At 40.7% G+C, this 27,827-nt stretch overlaps 1 protein-coding gene across 2 annotated transcripts in view; it reads left to right on the top strand.

The window, feature by feature from the left end:
* CLCN4 (Cl-/H+ antiporter 4) overlaps positions 1 to 27,827 on the top strand; it is a 55,922-nt gene that overhangs the window by 6,805 nt on the left and 21,290 nt on the right. Inside the window, exons 2-8 of one of the 2 annotated variants that reach the window (XM_089511595.1) lie at positions 6,481 to 6,632; positions 10,698 to 10,797; positions 13,624 to 13,811; positions 16,566 to 16,688; positions 16,985 to 17,191; positions 17,292 to 17,372; positions 19,258 to 19,803. In XM_089511595.1, the coding sequence (XP_089367721.1) occupies positions 6,489 to 6,632; positions 10,698 to 10,797; positions 13,624 to 13,811; positions 16,566 to 16,688; positions 16,985 to 17,191; positions 17,292 to 17,372; positions 19,258 to 19,803 (1,389 nt within the window). In that variant the 5' untranslated portion in view covers positions 6,481 to 6,488. The remainder of the gene's footprint in view (positions 1 to 6,480; positions 6,633 to 10,697; positions 10,798 to 13,623; positions 13,812 to 16,565; positions 16,689 to 16,984; positions 17,192 to 17,291; positions 17,373 to 19,257; positions 19,804 to 27,827) is intronic. The other variant, XM_089511596.1, reaches the window with a different exon arrangement.

The following is a 27,827-nucleotide window of genomic DNA, read 5'->3' on the forward strand; positions in this document are numbered from 1 at the left end:
CAGAAGTAGGGTTGCCATGTTCCGCCTGAGGACGGTACTTTCACGGTTTTTAACCGGTCGGGATCGTCCCGTCCCAGTTTCTTCATTGACCCGGGTTTGCCCCAGGTCAATGAAGGCTGCCACAGCTCCTGCAGCCATTGTGCACAGCTGCTCCTGGGGCCGGTGGCGCGGCCACTTGCGCCGGCCCCAGGAGCGGCCCCTCGCTCCGGCCTCAGGAGTGGCCCCTTTTAAGGGCCGGAGGAGAGGCCGCGTGCCCCGGCCCCTGGAGCAGCCACTCTCAAGGGCCAGAGGAGCGGCTGTGTGCCCCGGCTGCTGGAGTGGCACTCTCAAGGGCCGGAGGAGTGGCCCCTCGCCCCGGCCCTGGGAGCGGCACTCTCAAGGGCCAGAGGAGCGGCCACTCGCCCCGGCCCCTGGAGCGGCCACTCTCAAGGGCTGGAGGAGTGGCCACTCGCCCCGGCCCCTGCAGCGGCTGTTCTCAAGGGCCGGAGGAGCGGCCACTCGCTCTGGCCCCTGGAGTGGCCACTCTCAAGAGCCGGAGGAGCGGCCCCTCACCCCAGCCCCAGGAGCGGCCGCTCTCAAGGGCCGGAGGAGTGGTCGCTCGTCCCGGCCCTGGGAGCGGCGCTCTCAAGGGCTGGAGGAGTGGCCCCTCGCCCTGGCCCCGGGAGTGGCACTCTCAAGGGCCAGAGGAGCGGCTACTCGCTCCAGCCCCTGGAGCAGTCACTCTCAAGAGCTGGAGGAGCGGCCCCTCACCCCGGCCCCAGGAGCGGCTGCTCGCCCTGGCCCCGGGAGCGGCACTCTCGAGGAGTGGCCACTCACCCCGGCCCCTGGAGCGGCCACTCTCAAGGGCCGGAGGAGCGGCACCTCGCCCTGGCCCCAGGAGCAGCCCCTTGCAAGGGCTGGAGGAGTGGCTGTGGATCCTGGCCCCTGGAGCGGCACTCTCAAGGGCCAGAGGAGCAGCCACTCGCCCCGGCCCCTGGAGCAGCTAACAAGGCCAATGCGATTTTAGGCTGAATTAATAGAAGTATAGTGTCTAGATCAAGGGAAGTAATAGTGCCACTATATTCTTCTTTGGTCAGCCCCCACCTGGAATATTGTGTCCAGTTCTGGGCACCACAATTTAAAAAGGATGTTGAGAAACTGGAGCGTGTCCAAAGGAGGGCGACCAAAATGGTGAAGGGTCTGGAAACCATGCCCTATGAAGAATGACTTAGAGAGCTGGGGATGTTTAGCCTGGAGAAGAGAAGGTTAAGAGGTGATATGATAGCCCTGTTTAAATACTTGAATATATGTCATATTGAGGAGGGAGCCAGCTTGTTTTCTGCTGCTCCAGGGGCTAGGACCAGGAGCAATGGATGCAAGCTACAGGAAAAGAGATTCCACCTCAACATTAGGAGGAACTTCCTGACAGTAAGGGCTGTCCAACAATGGAACAAACTCCCTCGGAGTGTAGTGGAGTCTCCTTCCTTAGAGGTCTTTAAACAGAGGCTGGATGGCCATCTGTGAGGGATGCTTTGATTTAGATTTCTTGCATGGCAGGGGGTTGGACTCTATGATTCTATGATTCAATCTGATAATATACCCCCCTTGATGTAGCTAAAACTATTTTTGCTTGAATTTTTCAAACATGTAGATACAAATTATCATTTTTATTCATACAGGCTACATTTATTTATTTATTTATTTATTTATTTATTTATTTGCTAAAACACACCAGGAACAGCAATGTGAACTGCTTTTAAATAGTTTCACTCTGAGTGTGTGTGAATTATGGCCCTATAAAAATATCACCTGTGACAGGGAAATATTTTTCCAACCTTCTCACTAACATCACAAGATACGGACCCAAGACTGGAAGAAACCTCCAACTGAGCCTAAAGGAGAACTACTTATGTCACTGAGATTGTTTGAAATAAAAAGGGATTTGAATTTGAAGGGTTTAAATGGAAAGAGATAGCACCTCAAGCTCCAACAAATGTTAGTCTCTATTGATGTGAGATGTATGGCCAGATAAGGAACAGCAAGTAGCACAGGCATTTCTTGTGCCTCAAGCAGAGAACTCTTTCAAGAACAATGGGGCTTCATTGTCCATGGTCTCTGTCAACAAACAAATGGACTGTGCTGTTTGGTTTTCACTCTGTCCTAAAGGTCCTGTCACACAAATGACTTTGAGGACAGCAGCAAAGTTTTCAGTTAACCAAAACTTAGTCTTAAATGCATGACTGTGGGCTAAGAAAGCAATGTAAATGACTGACTAACCACTCTCTGTCTATGCAAAGGTCTGGCTTAGTATTCAAATTCAGTCACTCTGGTCTAATCTGCACTGCAGAAATAAATGTAGGTTTGACACCGCTAACCCTTCCATGTTTCTCTCTGTGTTTCAGTCAGCAGTTAAAGGCTAAGGTGGTCATATGAATAAGCTCTAAAAAATAACAGCTTCCACCAGTTCAAATTAAAACCAACAGAATCCATTTCTTTCTTCTTCTTTTGTTTTGTTTTGTTCCTTTATATTGGGAACTTCATGTAACTACTAAGAACATGGAAGTCTGTTACTACTAGTAATACACTCTCTTTTATCTACCCATCCCATTCTTTACCATTAAGGAAATGTGATGGATATAAAGTATGAAGAGGTGGTCAGCTAACATCATTTATTAAAACCTCTTGGAACGCAGAGCAGCATGTGACTTTAAACAAACATAACATCTCAACTGAATAGGCCCTAGTGTCTAAAAATACCATGGAGGCCTACAAGCTCCTCCTAACTTCTGCACTGCTTTCTGTTCCTTCCACAAGGGCTACTAGCCTGAAGTCTTCTAAACTTGCCTATTTAAAAGGCAATAAATAATACTGGAGAATCATTATCATCATCATTGTCATCGTCGTCATTCATGACTATCACTTATATTCCATCTTTCCCCCAGTTTTGGATTCAAAACAGCTTACAATAGTAAAAACAAATACAGCTGACATTCACAACAAATTCTATAAAAATTAAAACCAGTTAAACATAAATGATTGAAAAGAAAACAACAAATATAAAATGCAGCACATTATCAAAGTTAGTTTCTCTTGAGCAACCATTTCTTAAGGGCTTGCTGAAACAAAAAGATCATAGCAAGGGGGGGTACCAACTTGAGCTTTCTGGGAAAGGAGTTCCAGAGTCTGGGAGCAGCCACCAAGGAGGCCCTCTCCTGTGTTCTCACCAGATGACAGTGAGAAGGACCAGGCTTGTATGGGAAAATACCTTCAGATAACTTGCACCTGAGTCATATAGGGTGTTATAGATCATAACCATCACTTTGTATTGTGATCAGAAATGGACTGGCAACCAGTGGAGCTATTGCAACAAAGGAGTTGTGTGCTCCCCATAGAATATAAACAGTGGTGTGGAAGATGACTGGCTTATGTCTGCAGCTTTATCCAAGCACACATACACACACACAATTTATTAGATATTTGGACTGCAGACTTCCCTGCAGACAGTCTCCATCTGTAGAAGTAGCAATATGATTCAAACCATAGAGAGATGTGAAGTGAGGGCAAAGAAGATTGGATGAAAACTTCTACCCTGAGTTAGATGACTGTTATGTTCTTCCAGATGCAGTGTGAATAATAATAATAATAATAATAATAATAATAATAATAATAATTTTTTATTTATATACCTCCTTTCCAAAAGATCAAGGCGGTTTACAAAATTACATAAAAATACATAAACTACATAAATGATTTACATAAGCAAATAAATAAAATACCTAAACAGAACATAGCATATGCAAACTAAAATTCTATCCCTCATCCCTTAACTAAAATACAACCATCATTAAATTTTTTTAAAACATTAAACAAGAAAAAGGCATAGTTCCCCACAGTTATCTCTGTAAACTGAGGGATTGAGGGCCTTTGCCATTTATCAGCTAATTTATTTCTGTCTCAGGTCCCTTTATCACTTTCTGGATGCCTGGGCATCCAACTTGTGGGCATGGTACAATCCAGACAAAGTTAACATAAACACATCACTTATGCATTCTTAAATATTAGAATCTCAGGAAATTTATATGAAAGAATGAGTAGACTCTGTTAATCATAGATGTACACACTTATTTATTATACACAATCATGGATGTACACACACATACACACATCATTTAGGGAGAAACTCACACATATCTGTGTCTAGACACATTATTTTATTACATCACACTGTGTGTTAGGCATCATATATTCATTACATTCCAGTAGCTGGCAAGTCAAATGTTTTACTTTCACAAGAATCATAATCTATGCATCTTTCTAGCTGGTTTTTCTATGGTTAATACATAGAGGAACATTATCATCTTATATATTAGTCTAAGGACACTCCTTGCTTTGATGACCTATATGTCTCTAAACGGGCATCTGTGAGCTCACAAGCATCCAAAGGGTTGCTTTGAGCAGCATCCATTACTACATCTAGCCCAGCAGAGGGCAATTGTGGAAGGCTAGGGGAGGGCATAAGCCCCCAAACCTTAAAGGACTACACCTGTTACTGTGGGAGAAAAATGCTCCCAAACAATTGGGGCATGGGGATGTTTTCACCATTTTGGGGGTTTCAAAAAAGACCACTCTGGAGGCTAAATTGGCTCGAGAGAGTGCAAAATGTGCTGGAAATGCCCTCGTGCCCCTAGTAGACATTTTGTAGCAATATCTATATCTATATCTATATCTATCTATCATCTATCTATCTATCTATCTATCTATCTATCTGTCTATCTATATAAAATGTTTTGCAAAGATTATTGTGGATCACTAGGAGAGGGTAGGGAGCCTCTGAACATAGTAAAATTCCCCTCCACCCTCCTTGGCAGCATTGTGGTGCAAAAACACTTTTTTTTGTGCACACACACACACACAAGAGATAGATAGATAGATAGATAGATAGATAGATAGATAGATAGATAGATAGATAGATAGATAGATAGATAGATAGATAGAGCCCTTAGGGGCTCAGGGGCTACAAAAACACACACCTGGGGTGGTTTATGGTCTGAAAACTACTCTTTTGCCCACCCTGCTCTAGCAGAATGGGAAATATATCTATTTAGCATAGCCTAGTTGAAAGCAAAGACTTGTTTCTTATCAACATGCTCTATTTCCATTAGCATGTCTGGATAGTTATCAGTTAGGAAAATTACAACTACTTATGAATGGCTTTCTTCATAAGGACCTGAGCTTGTTTGATTCCTTTCCTAGCATATCAGCTGACATATCTGATCCAATCATAACAGAGAAGCATTTATATAAACATTTCTTTCCACCAATCAGATTCTTAGAGGTAACAGAAACACACCAGGCCCACTAAACTCCCATCAGATTACATCTGCCATTACTGTGTACGAGGCATTTGCTATGCATTTAATGTTATCAGTTTGAACAGTTGCCATTTTCATGATTTTGTTTATGCTTGTATTGGTGTTCTGCTTGGAACTAAGATATCTCTAGGCTCTTGGTTGCATACACATATTCTACAATACACAGGGCTTTGTGCTTTATATTTTATATGCCTTATATTTCTTGTGAACCCATTATTTACATTTCTTGGACTTAAATCTTAAACCAAATCAGTGTGCAGCCTGAACTGCACACTGATTTGGATAGATTTGAGTTGGATAGAAGGTGGGAGAAAAATACTGTAATGTTTTTCTTTTTGGCGGAGCTAAACACATAGCTAGGAACTCAAGGAATATTTGAGTATTAAGTGACATGGTGTCAAGTTAAACAGACTCCCTTTGGATGAAATATGTTCAGCCCAATGTCTGAGTGTTTTGAAGTTTACTGATTTTGATAAATGATTAGTCTACTTAAAGTATTTATTAAAATATTTATACCCCACCCTACACCAAAGATTTCAGGGTGGCTTACCAAAAGCATTAAAACAAGTTCCATGGTTTGAAATAATTAAATAATTAAATAAACTAAGAACATTTTAAACTGCAGTAATAAGATCAAAAGAGATTTTAAAAGTTTTAAAAATTAGGTATATCATGTTTGGGATGAATTAATGAGACCCAAAGGCTTTGGTGAACAGCCAGGCTTTAACTCGGTACCTAAATGACATGGGTGTTGGTGCCAGTTAGGCCTCTGGGGGAGATTGGGCTGAGAAGGCCCTTTCTCATGTCCTGACACAGTATATTGACCTCAGCGATGGGACACAGAGGAAAGTCTCCCTAGCAGATCTTAAACCTTGGATGGGCACATATGGGGAGATGGGCTCCCTCTAATACTGAGGTCCCAAGCCATTTAGGGCTTTACATGTCAGCAAAACAACTTTGAATTGAGACTGGAAACAGTGCAATTACAGTGGACCCTTCCCATATGCGGGTCACATTTAAAATACAGTGGGGACAATTTTCAAGACAATAGGTTGCATCATATAAAGTGTGCAATTCTGCATTTTTAACCCTGTACTCTGTCCATTTAATGTTCTTACTTATACTGTAGGTACTAATATGGTTAATGCAGGAAACATGAATGGCTCCGGGAATCTGATGGATTTTCTGGATGAACCTTTCCCTGATGTTGGAACCTATGAAGACTTTCATACAATTGATTGGTTAAGGGAGAAATCGCGTGACACAGATAGACATAGAAAGGTAAGTGAAAAGGCTAATTCAAAATCCAGAACATCATTTCCCAAAGCCTGTTAAAGTAGTAGATTATCTGTTTTCTTCTACTGATGGTTATGAACTTCAGATGGTTTTAATAATACAGAAATGGTTTAAGGAACTGCCATCAGGTCTCATACATAACTTGAAATCCATTTCTGGTAGTGTATAAATACTTAAACTAGTCATTCTCAATATTTAAGTAGACATTTGAGATCATATGTTACATTATGTAACCTTGTTAGAGTAAGATGTAGAAGGAAATGAACATTCCATTATAAAAAAAAATCTATCCAGTTCAAGACCAGTGCCGTGGTTATCGCACGTCAATCCCTACAAATACATAAAAATAAAAGATAAGGGCAATTTCTTAGCAGACTTGTCCTGTGATCAGGACTGATGTTGTGTGATCTCAATAACTCCTTATTTAATAAGGAGAGGAAAAGAGCAGAGGAATCCATAGGAATAAGGCTGAGTCCGCAATGGGTCTGAGCAGTTGTGTCCTTAAGGTTGGTATCACCTGGTGCGGTCATTCATGGTGGGGGCAGGACTTATGGGGGTGGGACCTCTGGCACGTGGCTTCTGGTGTGCGTGGGAGCACATGCGCATGGCTAGAAATACTCCATGCACCCTCCAGGGAGCAGCCCAGATGCTTCTGCGTGGGGTCTGGGTGGCCCGAAAAGGCTCTGCACGGGGTCTGGGAGGGCTGAAAAGGCCCCATGTGGGGTCTGGGGTGGTGAAAAGGCTCTGCGTGGAGCTGGAGAGCCACCCTGGTGTGATCCTTCCTTCTTGGGTGTCACCTCCTTTGTTGGGTGTCACCCAGTGTGGGTCACACACCTCGCACCCCGTGCTGACACTACTGGGTCTGAGTTTGGGTCCAGACTGCAGAAATAATCCATGGTGACACTGCTTTAATGGTCATGGCTCAATATTATAGCACTGGACTTTATCACATAGGGAAAACTGTGGGTTTAAACAGCGATTATCCCGTTAAGATCGCGCCATTGCAATTAACATTTTCACACACATCCTGATTAAAGGGCCATTGTCCACAAAATAAACAGGCAATAAACAGCAATAAATCATTCATGGGATTTCCCCCTGAATGATTTGTTGTTGTTTATTGCCTGTTTATGCCTGGGATAATGGCACTTTAATTGCCACATTCTGTGAAAATGTTAATCGTGATTGTACAATTTTCACAAGATAATCGCTGTTCAAACCCCCAATTTTCCCCATGTGATAAAGTTCATTCTGGGATCTGTAGTTTTTGTGAAACATTTAGCCTTCTCTGTCAGAAAGCTCTGGTGTCACAACAAACCACAATTCCCATAATTTTATAGCACTGAGCCATGGTAATTACAATGGTATCAACCTGGATTATTTCTGCAGTGCAGATGCAGCCCAAATGAAACAACAACAACAACAACAACAAAAACTAGTTCAGTTATCCCGTGCTAGTGTTAATGTATAGTGTCTCTTCTCAGATGGCCAAAAAAGTGCTTTTCAGAATCTCCTATGGTAGCTCCCCATAGCCAAAAATATTGATGTTCCAGGCATTCTTCAGGAGCTTGGAGACCAAAGGCTTGAATCCTACGTGCTCCAGATTCCTGAACTATGTAATAATGTCTAGTCTCACCTGGTGATTTCATAACTAAAAGAAGTGGCATTTTACACATAATTAACTAGAGTTCCTTTGTGACATAGAATCTCCCTAAAAATATGGGAATACTGGCAGCTGTGTAAGACTGGAATGAAATTGTATATGGACAAGAGAACCTTGTTAGTAGTTGCAGCCACAGGCTTTAACTGTACAGCAAAACTTGAATAACTTTTGTCCCAATGCTCAAAATGTCTCTAGACCAATGACACTGATAAAGTTCATCAATAATTTTCACCAAAATATTAAATTCCTATTCAGAAACAAGTAAAAAAGGTACATTTGTTGATTATCATCACTTTTTTAGTTGTGTACATATAACATGTTATAACAAACAGGCTTGAAATTGAGCTAATACAAGTAGTTTTAGATTGTAGATGTCATGTTTCAAGATTTACATGGGTACTTAAAAATTTAAGAGAAATACACATAAAAATTCACATCACTAAACTATCAGTACAATTAAAGGCTATTGAAAGCTTTTAAATATAATTATAATCAAAAGCTATTTATCAGTACAGTTAAAAACTATTTAAAGGCGTACTCATTTTTAATACCCTACAAAATATCCTACAAAGATGAACAACACAGCACATTGCTAAAAGCTCTTTTGAAATAGGCAATCAGTCTTCAACGGGAGTCAGAAGGATACTATGGAGACAGCTGGCCTCACTTATTTAGGAGGGAGTTCTAGCGCCTGGGAGATTAATAAGTCTTTGTTACTGTTTTTGTTTTAGTGGAACTCAGTCATTTGAGGTATTTTGAAGAAATGGATTATGGAAATACAACCTTGAATCCACTTATCCAGTGATGTAGCTATCTTATCTCCACCCCTGCCCCCCCTACTAAACTCTGTTCTTTGTTGTGTGCCTTCAAGTCATTTCTGACTTATGGCAACCCTAAGATGAACTTATAGAGGGGTATTCTTGGCAATTTTCTTCAAGGGGGGTTTGCCCTTGCCATCCTCTGAGGCTGAAAGAATGTGACTTGCTCAAGGCCACCCAGTGGATTTACATGGCTGAATGGGAATTTGAACCTTGATCCACAGAGTCATAGTCCAATACTCAGACAACTATGCCACACTGGCTTTCATGGTTCTAAAATCTAAGAGTGGTTTAAAAGTTTTAGGGGCAAGGTAAGTGACAAGAGCCCAAGTATGGTATCTCTGTGAAGAACATGAAGAGGAATCTGTCATACGTAGGCCCGGAACAGACGAGCCAAATGTGCCGTGCTCGCGCCAATTTTAGGGTTAGGGACCGTGCACCAGCCCCATGGTCCCTAACCCTAGTACGTGCTGGCGGTGTAGTAATGGCGGCATCCCTTCCGTATGGGTGCTGCCATTTTGACATAAGTGACGTGCACAACATTTGACACAAACGTCCGCCTGGTGGCATAAAAAGAACCCAGTTTTTTCCGGGTTCTTTTTACTCCAGATGGATGCCATGCAGTCTGGCGGCTGCGGCATCCCTCCGGAGGGAAAAAGGCAGCTGCCCTTTTGGGACGTTCTGTCCCGCGCCTAAGTTTTGGTTAAAATTCCTCTTTACAGAAGAATATTTTAGGGGGGGAGGATCACTTAGCACAAATGATAAATATTCCAGAATGGGGAAAAATTGGGAATCAACCCCATTTAAAATTTTTATCTATACAGATAAAGGAAAATTATTATAAATTAATTTGGAGATGTTATTTAACACCAGATAAGAATTATTCAAGGATATGTTGGAGGGGTTGTCAAGAAATTGGTACTTATATTCATATGTGGTGGGGCTGTAGAGCTGTGTGAAGAACATGAAGAGGAATCTGTCAATTAGTATTTAAAGAGATAAAAGAGATAAACAGAAATTGAATTAGAAATATGGCCAAAGATAGCTTTATTGTCTATATATGATGAGATCAACTGCACCCAGGCTTTGAAGGACTTAATTAGAAATCTATTAACAGCAGCAACACTAATTATAGCAACAAAAATGGAAAGCTCAGGGAGATCTGCAAATACAAGATTGGTATAAAGAAATATGGCAAATGGCAATTAATGATAAGTTAACATGTGAAATCAAGGTTAAAAAAGGAATAATGAAGAGGAATGATTCTGAAGCAATATGGAAAATATTTGTACAAAAGGTTTTATTAAAAGAGGAAGGTGATTTACTTCCACAGGAAGAGTTACAATTTTGGAGGACAGAATAATATGAAGATATTAGGCTTTCGTGATGGGGAGCATTTGGGGAAAAAAGTTAATTAATGATAAATTAATAGTATTATACTTTATTTTTAAAAAAACCCTCCTCTTTACATATATAACCATCAGATCGTACTTGTTGTTTTATTCCAGGCTATGTGGATATATGGCTCTGTACTATATACAAGCACAAATTGCATATTTTCCCTTCTAGATTACAAACAAAAGCAAGGAGTCGATATGGGAGTTCATCAAAAGTTTACTGGATGCCTGGTCAGGATGGGTCGTGATGCTGCTTATTGGACTGCTAGCAGGTATTCTCAAGAAACTGTTAAATCATGTCAACTAGCATAAGCACTCAGAGCTTCACTCTGCGGGCATCTGCTTATGCTGGATTTAGCAGTGTGATATTTGACCTTTCACTATGGCTAAGATGAGACATGGCTATGATTTCTGCTTTGCGATATATGTGTAAAATCTCATTCTGAGCACTGACCTAGAAAAAACATGTTATTAACAAGAAAAGCACTATCTCTGTTTTAAAAAAAGTTTTTAAAGACACTCTAAAAACACTGGATTATTCTGATGCTACAGAAATATACATTAATAAGAGAAATAGTATCACTGGTAACATGGCGTCAACACATTTATTCCACACTCCTCTCTTCTCTAGTTCTCTGTACCAGCTATATTTATGCTTTCATTACTTTGGAACAGACATGCTTTTAGTTCATCATACCTGGTTTGTAAGGTTTTATAATTGGATATTGGGTGAATCCACAGAGCAGGAAAAAAAGCAGACAACACTTTAAATGCCATGATTCAATGCTATGGCATTTTGGGATTTGTAGATTTGTGCAATATTTATCCTTCCTTGTCAGAGAGCTCTAGTGTACCACCAAACTACAAACTCAGAATTCCATAGCATTGACCCATGGAAGTTAAAGTGATGTCAAACTACTCCCCCTTGCAGTGTGGCAGCAACCATTGATCATAGCAGAAGAAAGGCATCCAGAGAAATTGCAGAGAAAAGTCCTGATTGTTTTCTCATGCCCAGTAAGGCATAGTAAGGTAGAGAGCAACAGGAAAAGAGGAAGACCACATTCCAGATGGATGGACTCAAACAAGGAAGCCACAGCTATGAGTTTACAAGATCTGAACAGGGCAGTTGAAAATAGGGTGACTGGCGCCCGCCTTATCACAATTCAAAAGAAAGATGAAAGACAGTGAGCGAATTGGCTGATATACCACCCACATGCCTAGAAAGCACATCTGTTATACTGTTGAGGGAGACGGTTGTAAATGCATGGCTTTTGTCCTGCTGAAAAAAATCTGTTTGGCAAAAGCCATACATTTACCACCAACTCCCACTGAAGGGAGAATGGAAGTACAGGAAGGTAAACCAGAAGCTGCTTCTGTCTTGCTAGTTTTCATTGTTCTTTTGAAATGGGATGAGGTTCTCTTATTCATAGGGCTGTCATAAGTTGAATTCAACTTGGCAGTTAACAACAACAAAGTAGTCAGCCAGAGTGCTGGTATACCTACTGGTAGAAGAATCTAAGAATGATCAACATATGTGCAAAGGAATAAAGATAGTTATAACACTTCTATTTTTAATCTAGGCTGAGTCAGGACATTTAGCTGTTACTGATCAGAGCATATTAGATAAAATCATGAAGACAGAAAAAGGCAAACACACAAATAGACTGACAACCTTATTAATAATTTCGGGAAAATGACTGGATTTGTTTAATAAAGTAGCAATAAGTGTAAGTACATAGGAAAATAAAGCCTTGGTATTAGTGATGTAATACAGATCAATGTTGTTATTAAACAACATTGTAATATTACAATATTTATCTGTGTCTTGCTGCAAGACTGAATACTTTGTTAGAGAGGCGTATTGATCATGGTGGTTTTTCCAACTTGCTTTCCATCAGAAGGCAATTTATATTATACTAGTACTGTGATTAATTGCTTTTCAATAAAAGGAAGGACCTGAAAATTTCCCAAATTAAAGTCATTTCCCCGATCCAAAAATGGCTGTTATATGCAAACAGAGCTTTGATGCACGAAACATTGTTCCTACTCATTACGTGGACTATGATCATTTCTTGAACACCTATTTAGAACAGTTCCCAGTATAGCAATGAACATAAAAGCCTGTACTCAATGTGTACCCATAGGTGAGTTTAACTCAAGGGCTGAAAATTTGTTTGGCAAACTCCTATACCAAGCATTAGTAACTTCCCCATTTTTGACATTCAACATATACCTTCTGATCAGCTACCACTTGGTGTCACTGTGGCACTGTGTTGTTTGGAAAAGCTGTCAGATCAGTGGCATAAAGTAAAAATGAGAAGAAAGAATTTTGTAAGGATTATCTTTTGTAAGAATGTTTAAGAGCCATATATATTTTAATCTGTATAATTTAGGTAAATCATAAATATCCTTGAAATGCATTATTCACTCAATTTTGAGGTCAGCATGTTGAATTTAACAGTCACATATGAATGCTGCTGGCTTGTTCATCTGGAAATTTTATCATGAAATAAAATCTCCATGGGTAGTGCCACCCCCAGTGTTGACCTCATTGATTTTATTGGCTGAGGGAACAGTCTCTAATATATATATATATATATATATATATATATATATATATGCTTTTGTCGCAAAGATATCCTTGCCTAAATAAATGTGTCTGATTGTTGTGATTAGAAGGCTGCTTAAAAATTCTCTGTGGTGAGCCAAGCAAAGAAGATGGCATTGAAGAAGAAACATTAAACTGCACACTAAATCCTACAGAAAAAGAAGTAATGCTTCTTATCTTTCCATTTGTCCAAGTCTCTCTCAACCTGCAAACATTTCTTCTAAAGATACATGCCTTTGAAAGTGTCCTGTGGCTATGAGACAATTTTGCAGATAGGCAGTTGTAAATTGCAGATAATTTCTAAGAATGGGATGTTGCAAGCTCTTATTTTGATCACCACAGGGTGACTGAATATGGAATGTGGATGGCACCTGTTCATAGACTGACCCATATTTATGGGACACCTCTGTGAAATTGAATTTTGAACACTTATTTCTTAAGACATATATTTTGTGCCCTTCTGTGAATGCCTGTTTTTCTCCCCTGCCAGGCACATTAGCTGGAGTTATAGATTTAGCTGTGGACTGGATGACAGATTTGAAGGAAGGTGTCTGTTTATCAGCATTTTGGTATAGCCATGAGCAGTGTTGTTGGACATCTAATGAGACTACTTTTGAGGATAGGGACAAATGTCCTCAGTGGCAAAAATGGTCTGAACTTCTCGTTAATCAGTCTGAGGTAAGATTGCATTTTTCATGTACTCCTCACACTGTTTTTTCTACGTAGCTCTCATTTAAATGTTTTCTGTTAACCTCAGAAGGCAACCTGTCTATATGAACTGCTGAAATAATCACCGAAAGGAAGATAATGTGCTAGCTTTCCCATTAAAGGTATGTTTCACACTATGTAATCATGGCACTTTGATACTATTTTAAGCGCTATGGCTGGATCTCATGGAATCCTGGGATTTTTACCTGATGAAGCACTACAGCTCTCTGGCAAAGAATTCTTAATAGCTCATGAAATGATGCCAACAAAAGTAGTATCAGATAGAATAAAAAAGCATTATTGAAATATCCTTTCTCAGCTGTATAAGTAGAAGATATGTAGATACTTCATGCTTATCTCAGTTCTCAGTTGCTACCATAAAAATTGCATTTTTTTCCTGTGAGTTTTGTGAATGATTGTTTGTAAGAATAATTCTTAGACTTCTTCATGATGATAATTCGTGAAGGCCTCTTTCTCAGAGGTAACTTGTTCAGACTTTATTATTATTTTTTGTACCTGTTAAATTCTGCTTGTCATAGCTGATGGAATTTGCCAATTAAAGAATTATGTAGTTGGATCTTTTTGCAACACCATTTTACTCTTTGGTTTTGTGCCATTTGATGGCTTCAGAGCTTCTTATCATACTGCACTTATGAATTCTGACATATGTGAAAATTATTTTAATTGTCTTTTTTGTCTTAGAAGTTGCTTGTTGATTTGTTTAGCTACAGCTGGTTGCTTATTAGTTTGAACTTGAAGAAATTGGTTTTTCTTCAGTATAATTTATTGAAACAAATCAAGTTTAAACCACAGTTCATAAAAGTGACTGGTTTTAATAAACTGTAGTTAAAATTAGCCACAGTTTAGGGGTTGAATGTAACACTAAACTTTAGTGAACTGGAAACAAATGCGTAAGCTTCTGACCTGGGACCACAAAAGCTTGATACTCAGGCACATAATAATAATAATACACAATAATGTATCATGAATGCTCAGCTTTCTGCACAGGAAGGATGGGGTACGTGTGGTTTAGGCTGATAAAGTATCAAAAAATGCCTTACATGAAAGCCATGGAGAAAGCCAATCGAATCATTTTTGGGGGGAAATTTTATTACTAGGCAGCAAATACAGTTCTTGTTTGATCTCAATAGGAGTGATGCAAAGGACATTATATTCAGTGAATGTATTCTGCTGCACCCTGACACATTTGTTTTCAGAGAAGAGAGAACGTATATTCATACCAGTTCCATCAAACTTAGGATGTTTTTCGGTTGACATGACACAGAAATTCCCTATCAAATTTAAGTTTATCTCTAAGATAAACTTGGATAAATTGGAATCAAACAGCTCAAGTACATTTAAAAAACAAAGTTCAAAAAGTCAAGAGCTGTCCTCTTTTTTCTCTAAGGCTATTCCCAGTTCACACTAGTGTAGGCCTTGATTTGCAAACAAAGTCCATCCTGTAAAGAAATAACTAGTATTGTCATAGCTGTCTCTTATTTAGAGCACTACAAGAAAACTTTCACGGGGAAACTTAAACAAATGTTCTTCAGCTGTAGCAATAAGAATTGCTCATTGAATCAATAAGTGTCAAAACAGATACGCCATAAAGCTTTTCTTTTGAGAGTCACCCAATCAATAATCATTCTGTGTAAATTGCCAAGAAAAGGAGTGAAACCAGGAGAAAAATCATGCCTGCAGCAATGATACCAATTTAATATTTGGATCAAACCTTCAAGAAGATTGAAATGGCTAATGGATCTACCCAAAACACAGTTCTTACTAACATACAAGCAGCATCCTTTTAGAGGTTTCATATACACTCAGCAAGGGATTACAGCCAATTTGAAACAAAGGTTGATTGAGAGGAGTTGACACTTCCCAGAGCTTACAATGGATACTTTTTTTGAATTGCCAGTCTCAGAATTTCCCCCTTTGTCTGGAGAATTTTAAGACTTCCAGTTCTAAAAAGCAACTTTTCCAATCTTTAGACCCATTTTGATGTGTCCCCCACCATTGCTTTCTTCCATTCTCGGCTTTCCCATTACTTCTTCTGCTTCATTAGCTCATCAGAAGACGCAACAACCCCCTTTTAAATAAACAGGGGGTTGATCATTTTTTAAAAAGAAGAGGATGCTTCACGTTATCCCTCTTGCCTACCTATATACCAGTTTTAAATTATGCTCCCCTGTTTTGCAAAAATCCTGGGGAAATAATATGTATATTTCTTGGGAAGCTGGAAAAGAATAGAAACAGTAAACATACATTTTCCCAGTGCCATTCCAGCTCCTGCAGCGGATCAGCATCTGTTTAATATCATTTGCATTATTTTTACATGGTTGAGTGCCATGGATTTTTTTAAATAAAAATTTCTTTATATTTTCCCATTGGATGTTTTTGCATGAACTGCCCTACTTTAGATGCCAAGTCAATAATATATAGGCCTTGTTCTATGATGATTTTCACGTGAGTTTGATGGACTTACTCTGAAGTAAGCGAACACAGAACTGTACCCACAAAGTGTAATATTATAATATCTGTAATGTCCCTAATACTGAAGAAACAGACAATGAAATATATGCTGCAATAGACCTGTTATTAAGCTCCATGAAGAGATCTTTCCTCACACCATCTTTTATTTATATAGTCGCTAGCAGAAACATGCCACTTGCTGGATTGGTTTAATGGTTGTTTTTTCTTGGTTTTCTTCCCCTTCTCCCCTAGGGTGCAAGTGCTTACATTCTGAATTATTTTCTTTACATTTTGTGGGCATTGCTGTTTGCTTTCCTGGCTGTCTCTCTTGTCAGAGTATTTGCTCCCTATGCCTGTGGCTCTGGAATTCCAGAGGTAAGTTTTCTCTCGCCTGTATGGATTGACATGTATTTCGAAACTGGGGTGTATGGAATTAATTTTCTACCTTGCAGCAGGCTGAAACTGAGTACAAAAAAAGTTCTATTTTTCCCAAGCTCTGTTTTTAAAGGGGGTGGATGTCTGCTAAAGGAGATGTAATTAAATTAAAAATTGAGGAGCCTTTCTCATTAAAAGTGCATGAACCTTAAAAAAAACCCCTGACCTCTTCAAAATTCCTGTCTGCGTTCCAAAATCCAGAGCTGCCAAACCCTGTTGTTCTTCCTGCCTTCCAGATAAAGACCATCTTAAGTGGTTTCATCATTAGGGGCTATCTAGGCAAGTGGACCCTCTTAATCAAAACAGTGACGTTGGTTCTGGTGGTGTCTTCAGGACTCAGCCTTGGCAAAGAAGGGCCTCTAGTCCACGTCGCCTGCTGCTGTGGCAACTTCTTCAGCAGCCTCTTCTCAAAGTACAGCAAAAATGAGGGAAAGAGAAGAGAGGTACTGTTAGTTTCTCAGCTCCTACACCTCACCTCATAAAATTCTGTGTGCATTTTCCACAGACTCTTTAGACTCATGTGTCTCAATGTTTCCATGCTAGGTGCTTTCCGCTGCCGCTGCCGCAGGTGTCTCTGTTGCCTTTGGAGCTCCAATCGGTGGTGTCCTTTTCAGTCTAGAAGAGGTAAGGAGAAGCTTCCCTTACTGTACAAGTTTCCTGTGGCTCTTTGTATGATGCACTTGGTGGGAAAAGGAATGAGCAATGCCAAGCATGTGATACACAAAGGGGTGAGGATACAGCACAGCTGTTGCTGGATTATTTCATTTCAAACTATAGGCGGCAGTGGTGGTTTGCATGAATGGGGGAGAAAAGGTGACTGGATTCAGTAGACTAGGCTGTCAGAAATAGATATTTCATTCAAAATTCAAAATAAATTATATCCCACATTGTCTACATTTGAGACACCTTAACAACCAATGTAAATATCCCCAAAAATGTAAGTTATGTCTCTGTTCTTTAACAAGTTTTATCTGCACAGGGAGCTCTTTATAAAAAAGAACTGCTCTGCTAGCCTACACCAGAGGTCTGAAGCACTACAGTCTAGAAACCACTTTGCTACCTTATCTTCAGTTTGTATAAACAGGAGTTCTTAGCTGAAAACTCAGAGGTACCCTTGTAAACTCTGAGGCAAAATCCTCAGAAGGTGACATACACACAAAATGAGATGTAGTGAAAACATCAAATGTAATATAGAGCAAGATCTCAGAAGCAAGGGGGTGTGTGTGTGCCACCCCATAATTAATGAAAAATTAGTGGGAACTTACAGTTTTAAGATTCCTTTTGAACCATAGGAGCAAGGCCAGGAGTAGCCAGTGGATCCAGTGTCACAGGAGTGACAAATCCACTAGATTTTACCACTGCCTCTTTCCTAGCTGCTCTAAGTTGTCCAGGAGTTCTGCCGTTGCTGGGTTGTATTTCTTCTGAGGTCCTTCACTGGCAAGGCACCCATACAACCTGAAGTTGTGGGAGAAACAATGATAAAAATAAGACTAGATTCAATGTCCTTGGGCAGTCTCAGGTCCAGGATATTTTAAGGGGCCTATTTTCCTGTATGAGCCTACTCTAGATTCTGAGATCTTCGGGAGAGTCTCATCTCCTTGTCCCACTACCATCACAGAAACATCTGGTAGGAACATGGAAGGGGACCTTCTTGGCTTTGGACCCCCGTCTTACTCGGGCCAGGCTATCCTTCCTCTGATATTTTGTTGTTGTTGTATGTTCTGATAGACTTTTAGGAATTGATTGTAGGGGCTTTTTAATAATATGCAAATTGGTTGAGTTTTGTCTTTGAATTGTTTTGTTTTAAATGGTTTTGATTCTGTGGATAGTTTAATTAATTTTTTACAATAATTTTTATATGCATTAATTATGTATTTTTCTATTTGTTCTCATTTTTGTAAACCTCTTTTGAGTCCTTAATAGTAATAATAGAGGGCAGTTCCACCAGTGAAGTCAGGGCCAGTACTTTTACTTTTTACTTTTTCTAGTAATTCCAGCTTTTATAAAAGTGCAGCAAACTGTTATTTAATTTGTCCTTTCCTTTCCTTTCCTTCCTTCCTTCCTTCCTTCCTTTCTTTCTTTTTTTTTGTTTTGCATTACTGGGGAAAGCAGTCATGGATTTTCTGTCTCAGGTTCCCAAATACCTGAGGTTGAGGTTGTAGGGGACACCATTTAGTATTTTTTTCAAGGCAGCAGAAAATGGCTTGGGCTGGTCCTGAATGACAACTATGAGCTTCCAACTATCTCTTATACACCTGCATTTTAAAAATAGAGCAGATGCCGGAATCACACAATGCCACTACTATGAGCATTGTGTCTAAGTGTGAGCTACACATAGATGGACTGACACATTGATTTGTGTCAGTCCATCTTTCCCACATACATCTCAAGAGAATACCTTTTGAAGTAATGGAGATGGATGTGTTCTAAAATCTACCGTAGTTTATGTTGCATGGTATAATCCTTGGACATGCTCCAGTTGTTATTGATTGTTTCTATTTTCTCTCAGGTGAGTTATTATTTTCCCTTGAAGACTCTCTGGAGATCCTTTTTTGCTGCCCTTGTTGCAGCCTTTACCCTGAGATCCATCAATCCATTTGGAAACAGCCGCTTGGTTCTTTTTTACGTGGAGTATCACACACCTTGGTATATGGCTGAACTTTTCCCCTTCATCCTGCTTGGAGTTTTTGGAGGCTTGTGGGGGACACTTTTTATCCGATGCAACATTGCATGGTGCAGGAGACGTAAAACCACTAGACTAGGGAAGTACCCTGTCTTGGAGGTCATTGCGGTGACAGCTATAACTGCTATTATTGCCTATCCCAACCCATACACTCGGAGAAGCACCAGTGAGCTCATCTCAGAACTGTTCAATGACTGTGGAGCTCTGGAGTCCTCACAGCTCTGTGACTACATCAATGACCCCAATATGACTAGACCTGTGGATGATATTCCTGACAGACCAGCTGGTATAGGAGTATACATGGCAATGTGGCAGCTAGCCCTGGCTCTGGTTTTCAAAATCATCATCACAATATTTACTTTTGGCATGAAGGTAAGTTGAAGTGTGGAATTGTATATCATGTTTATTTTGTTGCAGTCTAATTTGATTCTAATTTAAAAGCAGGTATGTAACACACACATATATCCCACCCACCCCCAGCCCTATGAAGCTGGTTATATCTGAAAGAGTACTGAGTTGAAAACTCAATGATAGACCACAGACTTTGCACCCAAAAGATCTCTGGAAAGGCTTTGATTTAAAGCCTTGGTGAATCACTCCAGTCAATGTAGATCAGGTGTTTTGGGAACATTTAGTCCTCTAGATATTCTGGACTACAGCTCCCAGAATACCATTGGCAATGCTTGTTGGGTCTTCTGGAGATTTAAGTCCAAAACATCTAGAAGGGCAGTGGTTTTCTACCCCCGCCACAAACAATACTGGTCTAAATAAACTGATGATTTGACTCACTGTAAGGCAGGTATCAGTGTAGTCTGAGAGGAACAGTTTTTGAAGGATTCAGTTTAACAAGCAAATAAATCATGGCAACTGAAATCTGGTGATGCCTTTCAGATGTCCTTTTTGAGCAACCCTAAAAGGAGATCTGATTCTAATCTCCTGGAATTAACTAAATGTACACATTTCTTTCCAGTCATTGTTTCTGCTGAATGGTAGATTAAAGGATTTCTTTATTAAATTTTATTCTGCGACAAAGAGTTGGTCTTGAAATGCATCAAGAATAAAGGATGGATGCTGGAATTCCCTTGGTACTGTTTTCTAGGGTTGCACAGTAGTCACAGAAGGCAAACAAAATCTTTTGGCTCTGAGCAGTTATTTATCTAGTGCTGTATTTTCTTTATGGCCACTGCATCTATGTCCTTTATTTTCCTGTCACGTCCAGTTATGCCGGTGTAACACATCAACAAAATTTTGGCCACAGTCTTAAGGGTATAGAATTTGAAAGGATCTTGTAGCACCTTGAGACTAAGGCCCTATCTCCACTGACCAGGGTACTCTGGGACAGCCTGGAGCATTCTGTCCCTCAGCTGTCCCAACTTGCCCTGTTACCTGGTCCTCTGTTCTTGCACTGGGGTAGCTCTCTGCACAGGCATCCCACTGAGCCACCCAGTGTGGTCACTTGTTTCTTAGGTCAGAACAATGATGATCATATGGCTGAGCTCCTCATTCTGACATTTGATTGAGTGACCCAAGACAGTGACAGACATGCTAGGTAGGTCAGTGGGCTGCCCATGGAGAAGAGTGCTCCAAATCCTCCTGGACGATCCAGAGGAATAGATATATTTTTTAACCTGTTGTAAGGCTGTTATATCCCAGTTCTGGTGGAATGTGCTGGATGTCATCTGGGTGGCTCACATCAAAACCAAGGTTTGGAATGTGTATCATGCAAACAGGATGATGCCAGAATGGGGAGTGTGCTTTTTGGCCTGTGAAGATGGAGAGAAAGAAGTTGGTAGCATAAGCTTTCATAGACTGTAAGTCTGTAAGTCTGCTTCATCAGATCCATCTGATCCCTTTGCATACTGATCAAGATTAACAAAAGCTATGCCTTTAAACACTACCACTATATAATAATAATAATAATAATAATAATAATAGGTTTTATTTATATACCGCCCAATCACTGGGAATCCGAGTGGTTTGCAACAGAGGGGATAATAGACAGTTCCCTACCCTCAGGCTTACAATCTAAAAGACACGACATAAAAGGAGAAGGGAATGGTGAGGGGGGGAGGAGATCAGGTCCAGCATTCTTCTCTCCCTCTGAGGCCTGGACCAAGGCAGATGGACCAGAGGGAGAGCTTTTCTTCTTCAGGCTAGCCCTGGTGGAACTGGGCCAGCTTGTTCTCTTCCTCACCGGCCGAAAGATGACAGTTATGGAGGGAGGGCGCTCTATCTTCAGGCTGGCCCTGATGACACTGGGCCAGCCTGTTCTCTCCCTCACTGGCCGAAAGATGACAGTTATGGAGGGAGGGCGCTCTATCTTCAGGCTAGCCCCTGATGACGCTGGTACAGCCTATTCTCTCCCTCACAGGCCGAAAGATGACAGTTATGGAGGGAGGGCGCTCTATCTTCAGGCTAGCCCCTGATGACGCTGGGCCAGCCTATTCTCTCCCTCACCGGCCGAAAGATGACAGTTATGGAGGGAGGGTATAGATTTGGTATAGTGATTTTTTCCCCATTTGGATCCACTTCTTCAAGTATGTCTACACAACATAACACAAAAACAACAGTTTGATAACTATTTACAATTTGATAATTTTAACTGTTAGGATTCCATTTTATACAATTCTGGGATTTAGAATTCTCTGTTAAAGCATTCTAGTTGACTCTATTGAACTACAGCACCAGTGATGTCTAGCAGAAAATTCTAAATACCTTCCCACCCGAGGGTTTGCAGGATGGATGGTGGAGCCATAGCTGTTAAGGTGGTATCAAACTAATACAGCTATGTGGTACAGATATACTGTGTCACTCTCCTTGTTTTCTATTACATGATGCATTTCGGTGTAGGTTATTAAGTGTTATATTTTGTGGAATCAAATCAGCCCAATAATTTTTATTAATATTATCATTTATTTATAGAGTGCCATCAATGTACGTAGTGCTTTACAAGTAAAACCACCAAAAATAGTATAGCCTGCCAAAAGTGTACAATCTAAAATATATGTACCTACACACACAAAGGAAAGAATAATAAAAATATAAAACCATACAATACAATTGTAAAACAAGCTATCAAGAGAAAATAAAAAAGAAAGTTCCAGAATTCTCAAAATGTAAAGTATGTATCAACATGGGAACTTTTCCTAAAGCAAACCAGATTACAAATCCCTCTAGCCAAGTAGTGTTGACAGGAATAGGTGGCATCTCTCTACGATTTCATGCAGGATTCATTCCTTGTTCTAGGTACAGATGCTGGAAACCTTCTGCTTGCAAAATGGGTCCTTTAACTATGTCCCTTCACTGTGGAAGTATTAAGGCAAGCATAAGCTTTTCCCTTTTCTATGTACCTCTTGATTGAGGTGATGAGGGAAAGCTCAGACATAAAAGCATGCTCTCAAATAATGTAAAATGAACCACCCAGGGCCCCTCCATTTATCAAAATGATGGAATTTTTGAGATGGCAGGACTCTGGCGAGGCTCAGTGTCTCCCTTTTCTAGGCACTTCTACCAACTGCTTAAACTTTTCTAATATCCCTGGACTGCAATGAGAATGTATGAGCTGCTGACAGGAAGTGGAGCTGTTACATTACTGACCAATGGCAGTCTAATCAGCTTGTCACGCCATTGGCAAAACTACACTGGAAGTATTTTAATTTTATTTTTGGGTGGAGTCCAGGAGTCGGAAAGTCTTGGCAGACTGGGAAGTTAAATACAGTGACTCTGAATGCTTGAAGTGCTTGACAGTAGGTCTCAGGAAAATATTATTGCAAATTTTTAAATATAAATAATTATGGCTCCATCCCTGCTGCCCTTTTCGAAGCCCCCCCCCCCCCGCCTCCATTACTTTGTTTTTCACTCAAAGCTGCATCCTCATCAACTTGGAAAAGTGTGCAGTCAATTATTAGTCATGCTTGAATAATAGAAATAATGCCATCTGGCTCTCTGATCATTCAGTGATTGTGGAAGTCCACTCACTGTTGTTGGCTTTATGTTTTCTGTTCAGACCCTCCAGTCCTAAAAAAAAAAATTAAAACCATGAGTACTTTGAACTCTGACTAGTCTTCATGGTATTCCCTTCAGAAAAAAAAATACACAGGAAATCATACATTCTCATATTATATGCCATACATTTCTGGGATAATTTCAAAAAGTCATTCATACCTGAGAGCTGTTTTGGTTGAATTTAGTTATTTATAAATTAAAGCTTTTGTTGATTGCCTCCCCCCCCCCCCCCCGACAAGGCAGCATTTATAAGAAGTAGCATATATTGCTGGCCCTTGGTATCTGCGGACTTGCCATCTGCAGATTTGAGTATTCGAGAACGGTAAGCCTGTGTTGTCCCCAATGGCGGCATGTGCCAGAGGCTGCATCACCAATGGGGACAAAGGGATGGGTGGGTGGGCTGTATGGAGGAGGGGTCAATGTAGGACTCTCAGCAGGCTGATGGGAGGGCAGTAGCGAGCACAGGGAGGGGGAGGCCCAACCTCTATGCTCCCCTCCAGGAAGCCACCTCCCTGCTCATCCTTGCTCTCTGGCGGTGGTGGCAGTGACCTCATGGGTCCTTCTCTTGGCAGAAGGCTTCTCAGAAGGGAGGAAGGAAGAAGGAAGGATGGCAAGCCTGCCCTTCTCCCTTGCTGCCACCTCCTCCCTTGGTGACACCCTCTTCCGCCTCCTGTTGCTCCCCTGAAGAGGGCAGCACCTTTGGCTGGAAAGCAAGGAGACCAACCTTGGTGGAAGAAATCATTAGGAGGCCAAGGAGGGGGTCAACAAGGGAGGAGGTGGCAGCGAGGATAGTGGGCAAAGTTGCCATCCTTCCTTCTTTCTTCCTCCCTTCTGAGGAGTGCTGTGCTGGGAGGAGGACCCAGAAGATTGCTGCCACCACCACTGGAGCGTGAGGAGGAGCAAGGAGGTGGCTTCCAAGGTGCACTGTCACCTGGAGGGGAGCACAGAGGTTGGGCCTCCCCCTTCCTGTGCTTGCCACTGCTCTCCCGTTGGCCTGCTGGGAGTCCTATGTTGACCCTCCTCCACCCAGCCTGCCCACTCACCCACCCACCCTTTTGCCCCAATGGCAGTGCAACCTCAGGCATGTGCCACCATTGGGGACAAGGGAACTTGAGCATCTGTGGTTTTGGGTATCTGTGGGGGGGGGTGGGGGTGGGGGGGGTCCAAAACGGATTCTCCGCGGTTACCGAGGGCCGACTGTATATTGAAATTAAAATTCTATGCAGTCTAAATATATCATATTAAAAGTAGTTGCATCTAACAACCATAAAAATGATGGTAGCAGTCAATATGCAACTATTTAAGGCAACATAAAGCTAAGCATGTACTACTATTTAAACACCAGTTCATACCAGTAAGAATACAATAAGAGCTAAAGATATATTACTAACTCATATAATAATAATAATAAAATAATAAAATTTATTTCTATACCGCTTTTCTGCAGTGATCAAAGTGGTGTACATAGTAAAATTATTAAAACAACATAAAATTAAAACCACATTACATTAATTACAATATACAATTAAAATCCAATTCATAGGTGTATGTAGGTGAGAGGGAGAAAAGGGGATCGAACATAACTTCAGTGAACATGGGGGAATGCTTGGTTAAAGAGAAAGGTTTTAAGTCTCTTTTTAAACAGTTCAAGGGAGGTAATGAGACGGAGCTCCTCGGGAAGACTATTCCAATGCTTGGGGGCCGTTACTGAAAAGGCCCTCTAAGAAGTAGTAACATATCTCGAAGTAGGGACTTCGAGCAAGTTCTTCCCGGTTGTTCTGAGAGCGCGGGGCGGATTATATGGGGAGATGCGGTCCTTCAAGTAACTCGGGCCCAAGCCATGTAGGGCTTTATAGGTAATTACCAACACCTTGTATTGTGCTTGGAAGCAAATAGGCAGCCAGTGAAGATCTTTTAAGATTGGTGTTATGTGGTCAAACCTGGAACGACTGGTGACCAATCTGGCGGCCATGTTTTGTACTAATTGAAGCTTCTGAGTTTGGTACAAGGGTTGCCCCATGTAGAGCGCATTACAGAAATCCAAACTTATATGAATAAGTACAGAATAAGAACTAAGGATGCATAGATCTTTAATAATACTTTTTTTTTAATTTGTACTTTCCAGCTTCTCCTGATGGATTGAAGCGGGATTACATCAGGGTATCTAATACAACAATACAGATACAAATGCAATTACAAACAATTCCAGTAACAATTATTAAAAACAAAGTATAAAAACAATCATCTGTTTAAAAGGCCCATTAAAAGTGTGTAATTAAGAGTGTGTGTGTGTGTGTGTGTGTGTGTGTATGCCTGGAAAATAATTTCACAACTACAGAGTCACTATTTAAAAAGTCCTAACTTTTATATACACCAGCCCAATTGATCTCAGGTGAGTTGATAAGAAATGTTTCCAAAGCTGATCTTAGAGCACCAAGAAGGTTCATATGGGGAAGAGCCAAACCTTTAGGTAACCTGGCAATGAGCTGCTTAAGGAACTGGACCTTGTTAATATTAAAGATCAATATATGTTCTCTTTTCTTGTTTATTGACTTTGTGTTGAATACAGTTCCTTCCTTTGAGCACAGGGTTGGAACATTTCTAAGGAGGGAAAGGAATTCTTGAAAGTTGTTTTTAGTTAATGAATGTGCTGTTAATCTGAATATACTGTAGTATAAATAAATTAAAATAGCTTTCTAAATATAATTTAGGATGAACTATTTATTTTAATGTATTTGAAATTTCACAAGCCTGTGTATTAAGCTTAACATTCTCTACATAAAGTCACAAATACAATGGTTCTGTCACTGACCATCCAAATCATATGTCTTGTACACACACACAACCCCCCCCCCCCACACACACAAACACTCTCTCTAATATGCAAGTAAGGATGGGAATGTGAGTCTGTCCCACTCCAGTGTTGCTGGACAATGGAAAATAAGACCTCGGTATATTGGGCACAAAGATTAGAAGAAGGTTCTGTAACTGTGTTCTGTTAAATGTGGTTACAGTGTCTGCCCAGCAGGGATATGGATCAGATTGGATCTGTAGAAACCTCCCTCCATTTCGTTGGTGGCCCTGTTTTGAAGTCCTGTTATTATTCACTAGCTCAATTTGCTATATTAGGAGTGATAAAAGCAAAAGCTACATAAGACAATGTGTCGTGAAGGTGCCATATAATTCTACCTTTTTATTTCAATTAACTGTGGGTGTCTCACAAGTTAAGAAAAAGCCAGGGTAGAAGAAGTAAAAGAAAAAGTATATCCTGTTTGGTTGGAAGAATCAGCTTTTACGGTTTTATTGGTCATGGGCTGTGTTTAATTGAGCTGTGGAAAAAAACATTCTTGCACAGCAGATACACAAGTTCTCCCTTGATATATTACATTTTACTGGAAATGTGAGACAAGAAAGCAGATTTAAATTTCACTTCTCTGCACCTGTTCTAATAACCACACAAGGCATCTTTGTGGTTGAATTTATATCTACCAGTAGCATTATGAGCACTGTTTCTCTATGGCTTCATTTAAGGATATTCAGTGCTTCAGACTTAGACAACAGGAATGTCAGGATTCAGATGGAGAACAGCTGTTACTACAAGATATTATTGTACCAGATATGTCCTCTAGCCTTGGAATATTGTGGGAAAAAGATATGGGGAAGCAACATCCAGACTCTACCCATCAGTGATGATCTAACCTGTTTATTTCTGAGCCATGTCAGTTTTACATGTTTTCAATTGCTGATTTCTTCTCATTTCAACCTGAGTCTGCAGTTCTTCAAGAAATGCACAAAGTTATATTTATTTATGTACAAAATATGTATTTTTAAAATTTAATTTCAGCTAAATGCATGTTTACCAGGGAGGGAAAGGCCCTACATAGTGCCCCTGTATCCAGTGATTCAGTTAGGATGGCCTTGCCAGTCCTAAGCCTTCCTGCATCGGTGAGATACAGGGCAAGCAAAGCCAATCTAAGGCCCTGATCTAAGGCAGAGCAGAGCCAGGTTGGGGGTTGAGTCAGGATGTAACATCTACACAATGCACTCCCCGGCGTCACCCCCAGGGCAGTGTGATGCCGCCTGCTGTTCCACACTGCATGATGTGCAGTGTCACGGCACTCATCTGGTGCTGCATCCGCATGACACAATGCCAAAGGATCGCCGTAAAGCTGCGGCACCATGCCTATCATGCTCTGGAAAGGCCAGATTGGGGCTGTGGTGTGCAGTTGCTGAGGGCCAAATCTGGCTATAAAAGAAGCAGCTAGAGGCCACCCCTTAAGGGCTGTCTGCACAGCCCCTAAGTTATCTCTTTATCAAGAAAGAGAATCTGGCTGTTATCTGCAGTCAGTGATCAAACATAACAATGTGATTCCCTGCCTGGTTCCCCCTGC

This window comes from Sceloporus occidentalis, unplaced genomic scaffold (genome assembly GCF_023333645.1).
Source record: "Sceloporus occidentalis isolate IW3139 unplaced genomic scaffold, rSceOcc1.0.p SCAF_2, whole genome shotgun sequence".
NCBI classification, from domain to species: Eukaryota; Metazoa; Chordata; class Lepidosauria; order Squamata; family Phrynosomatidae; genus Sceloporus; species Sceloporus occidentalis.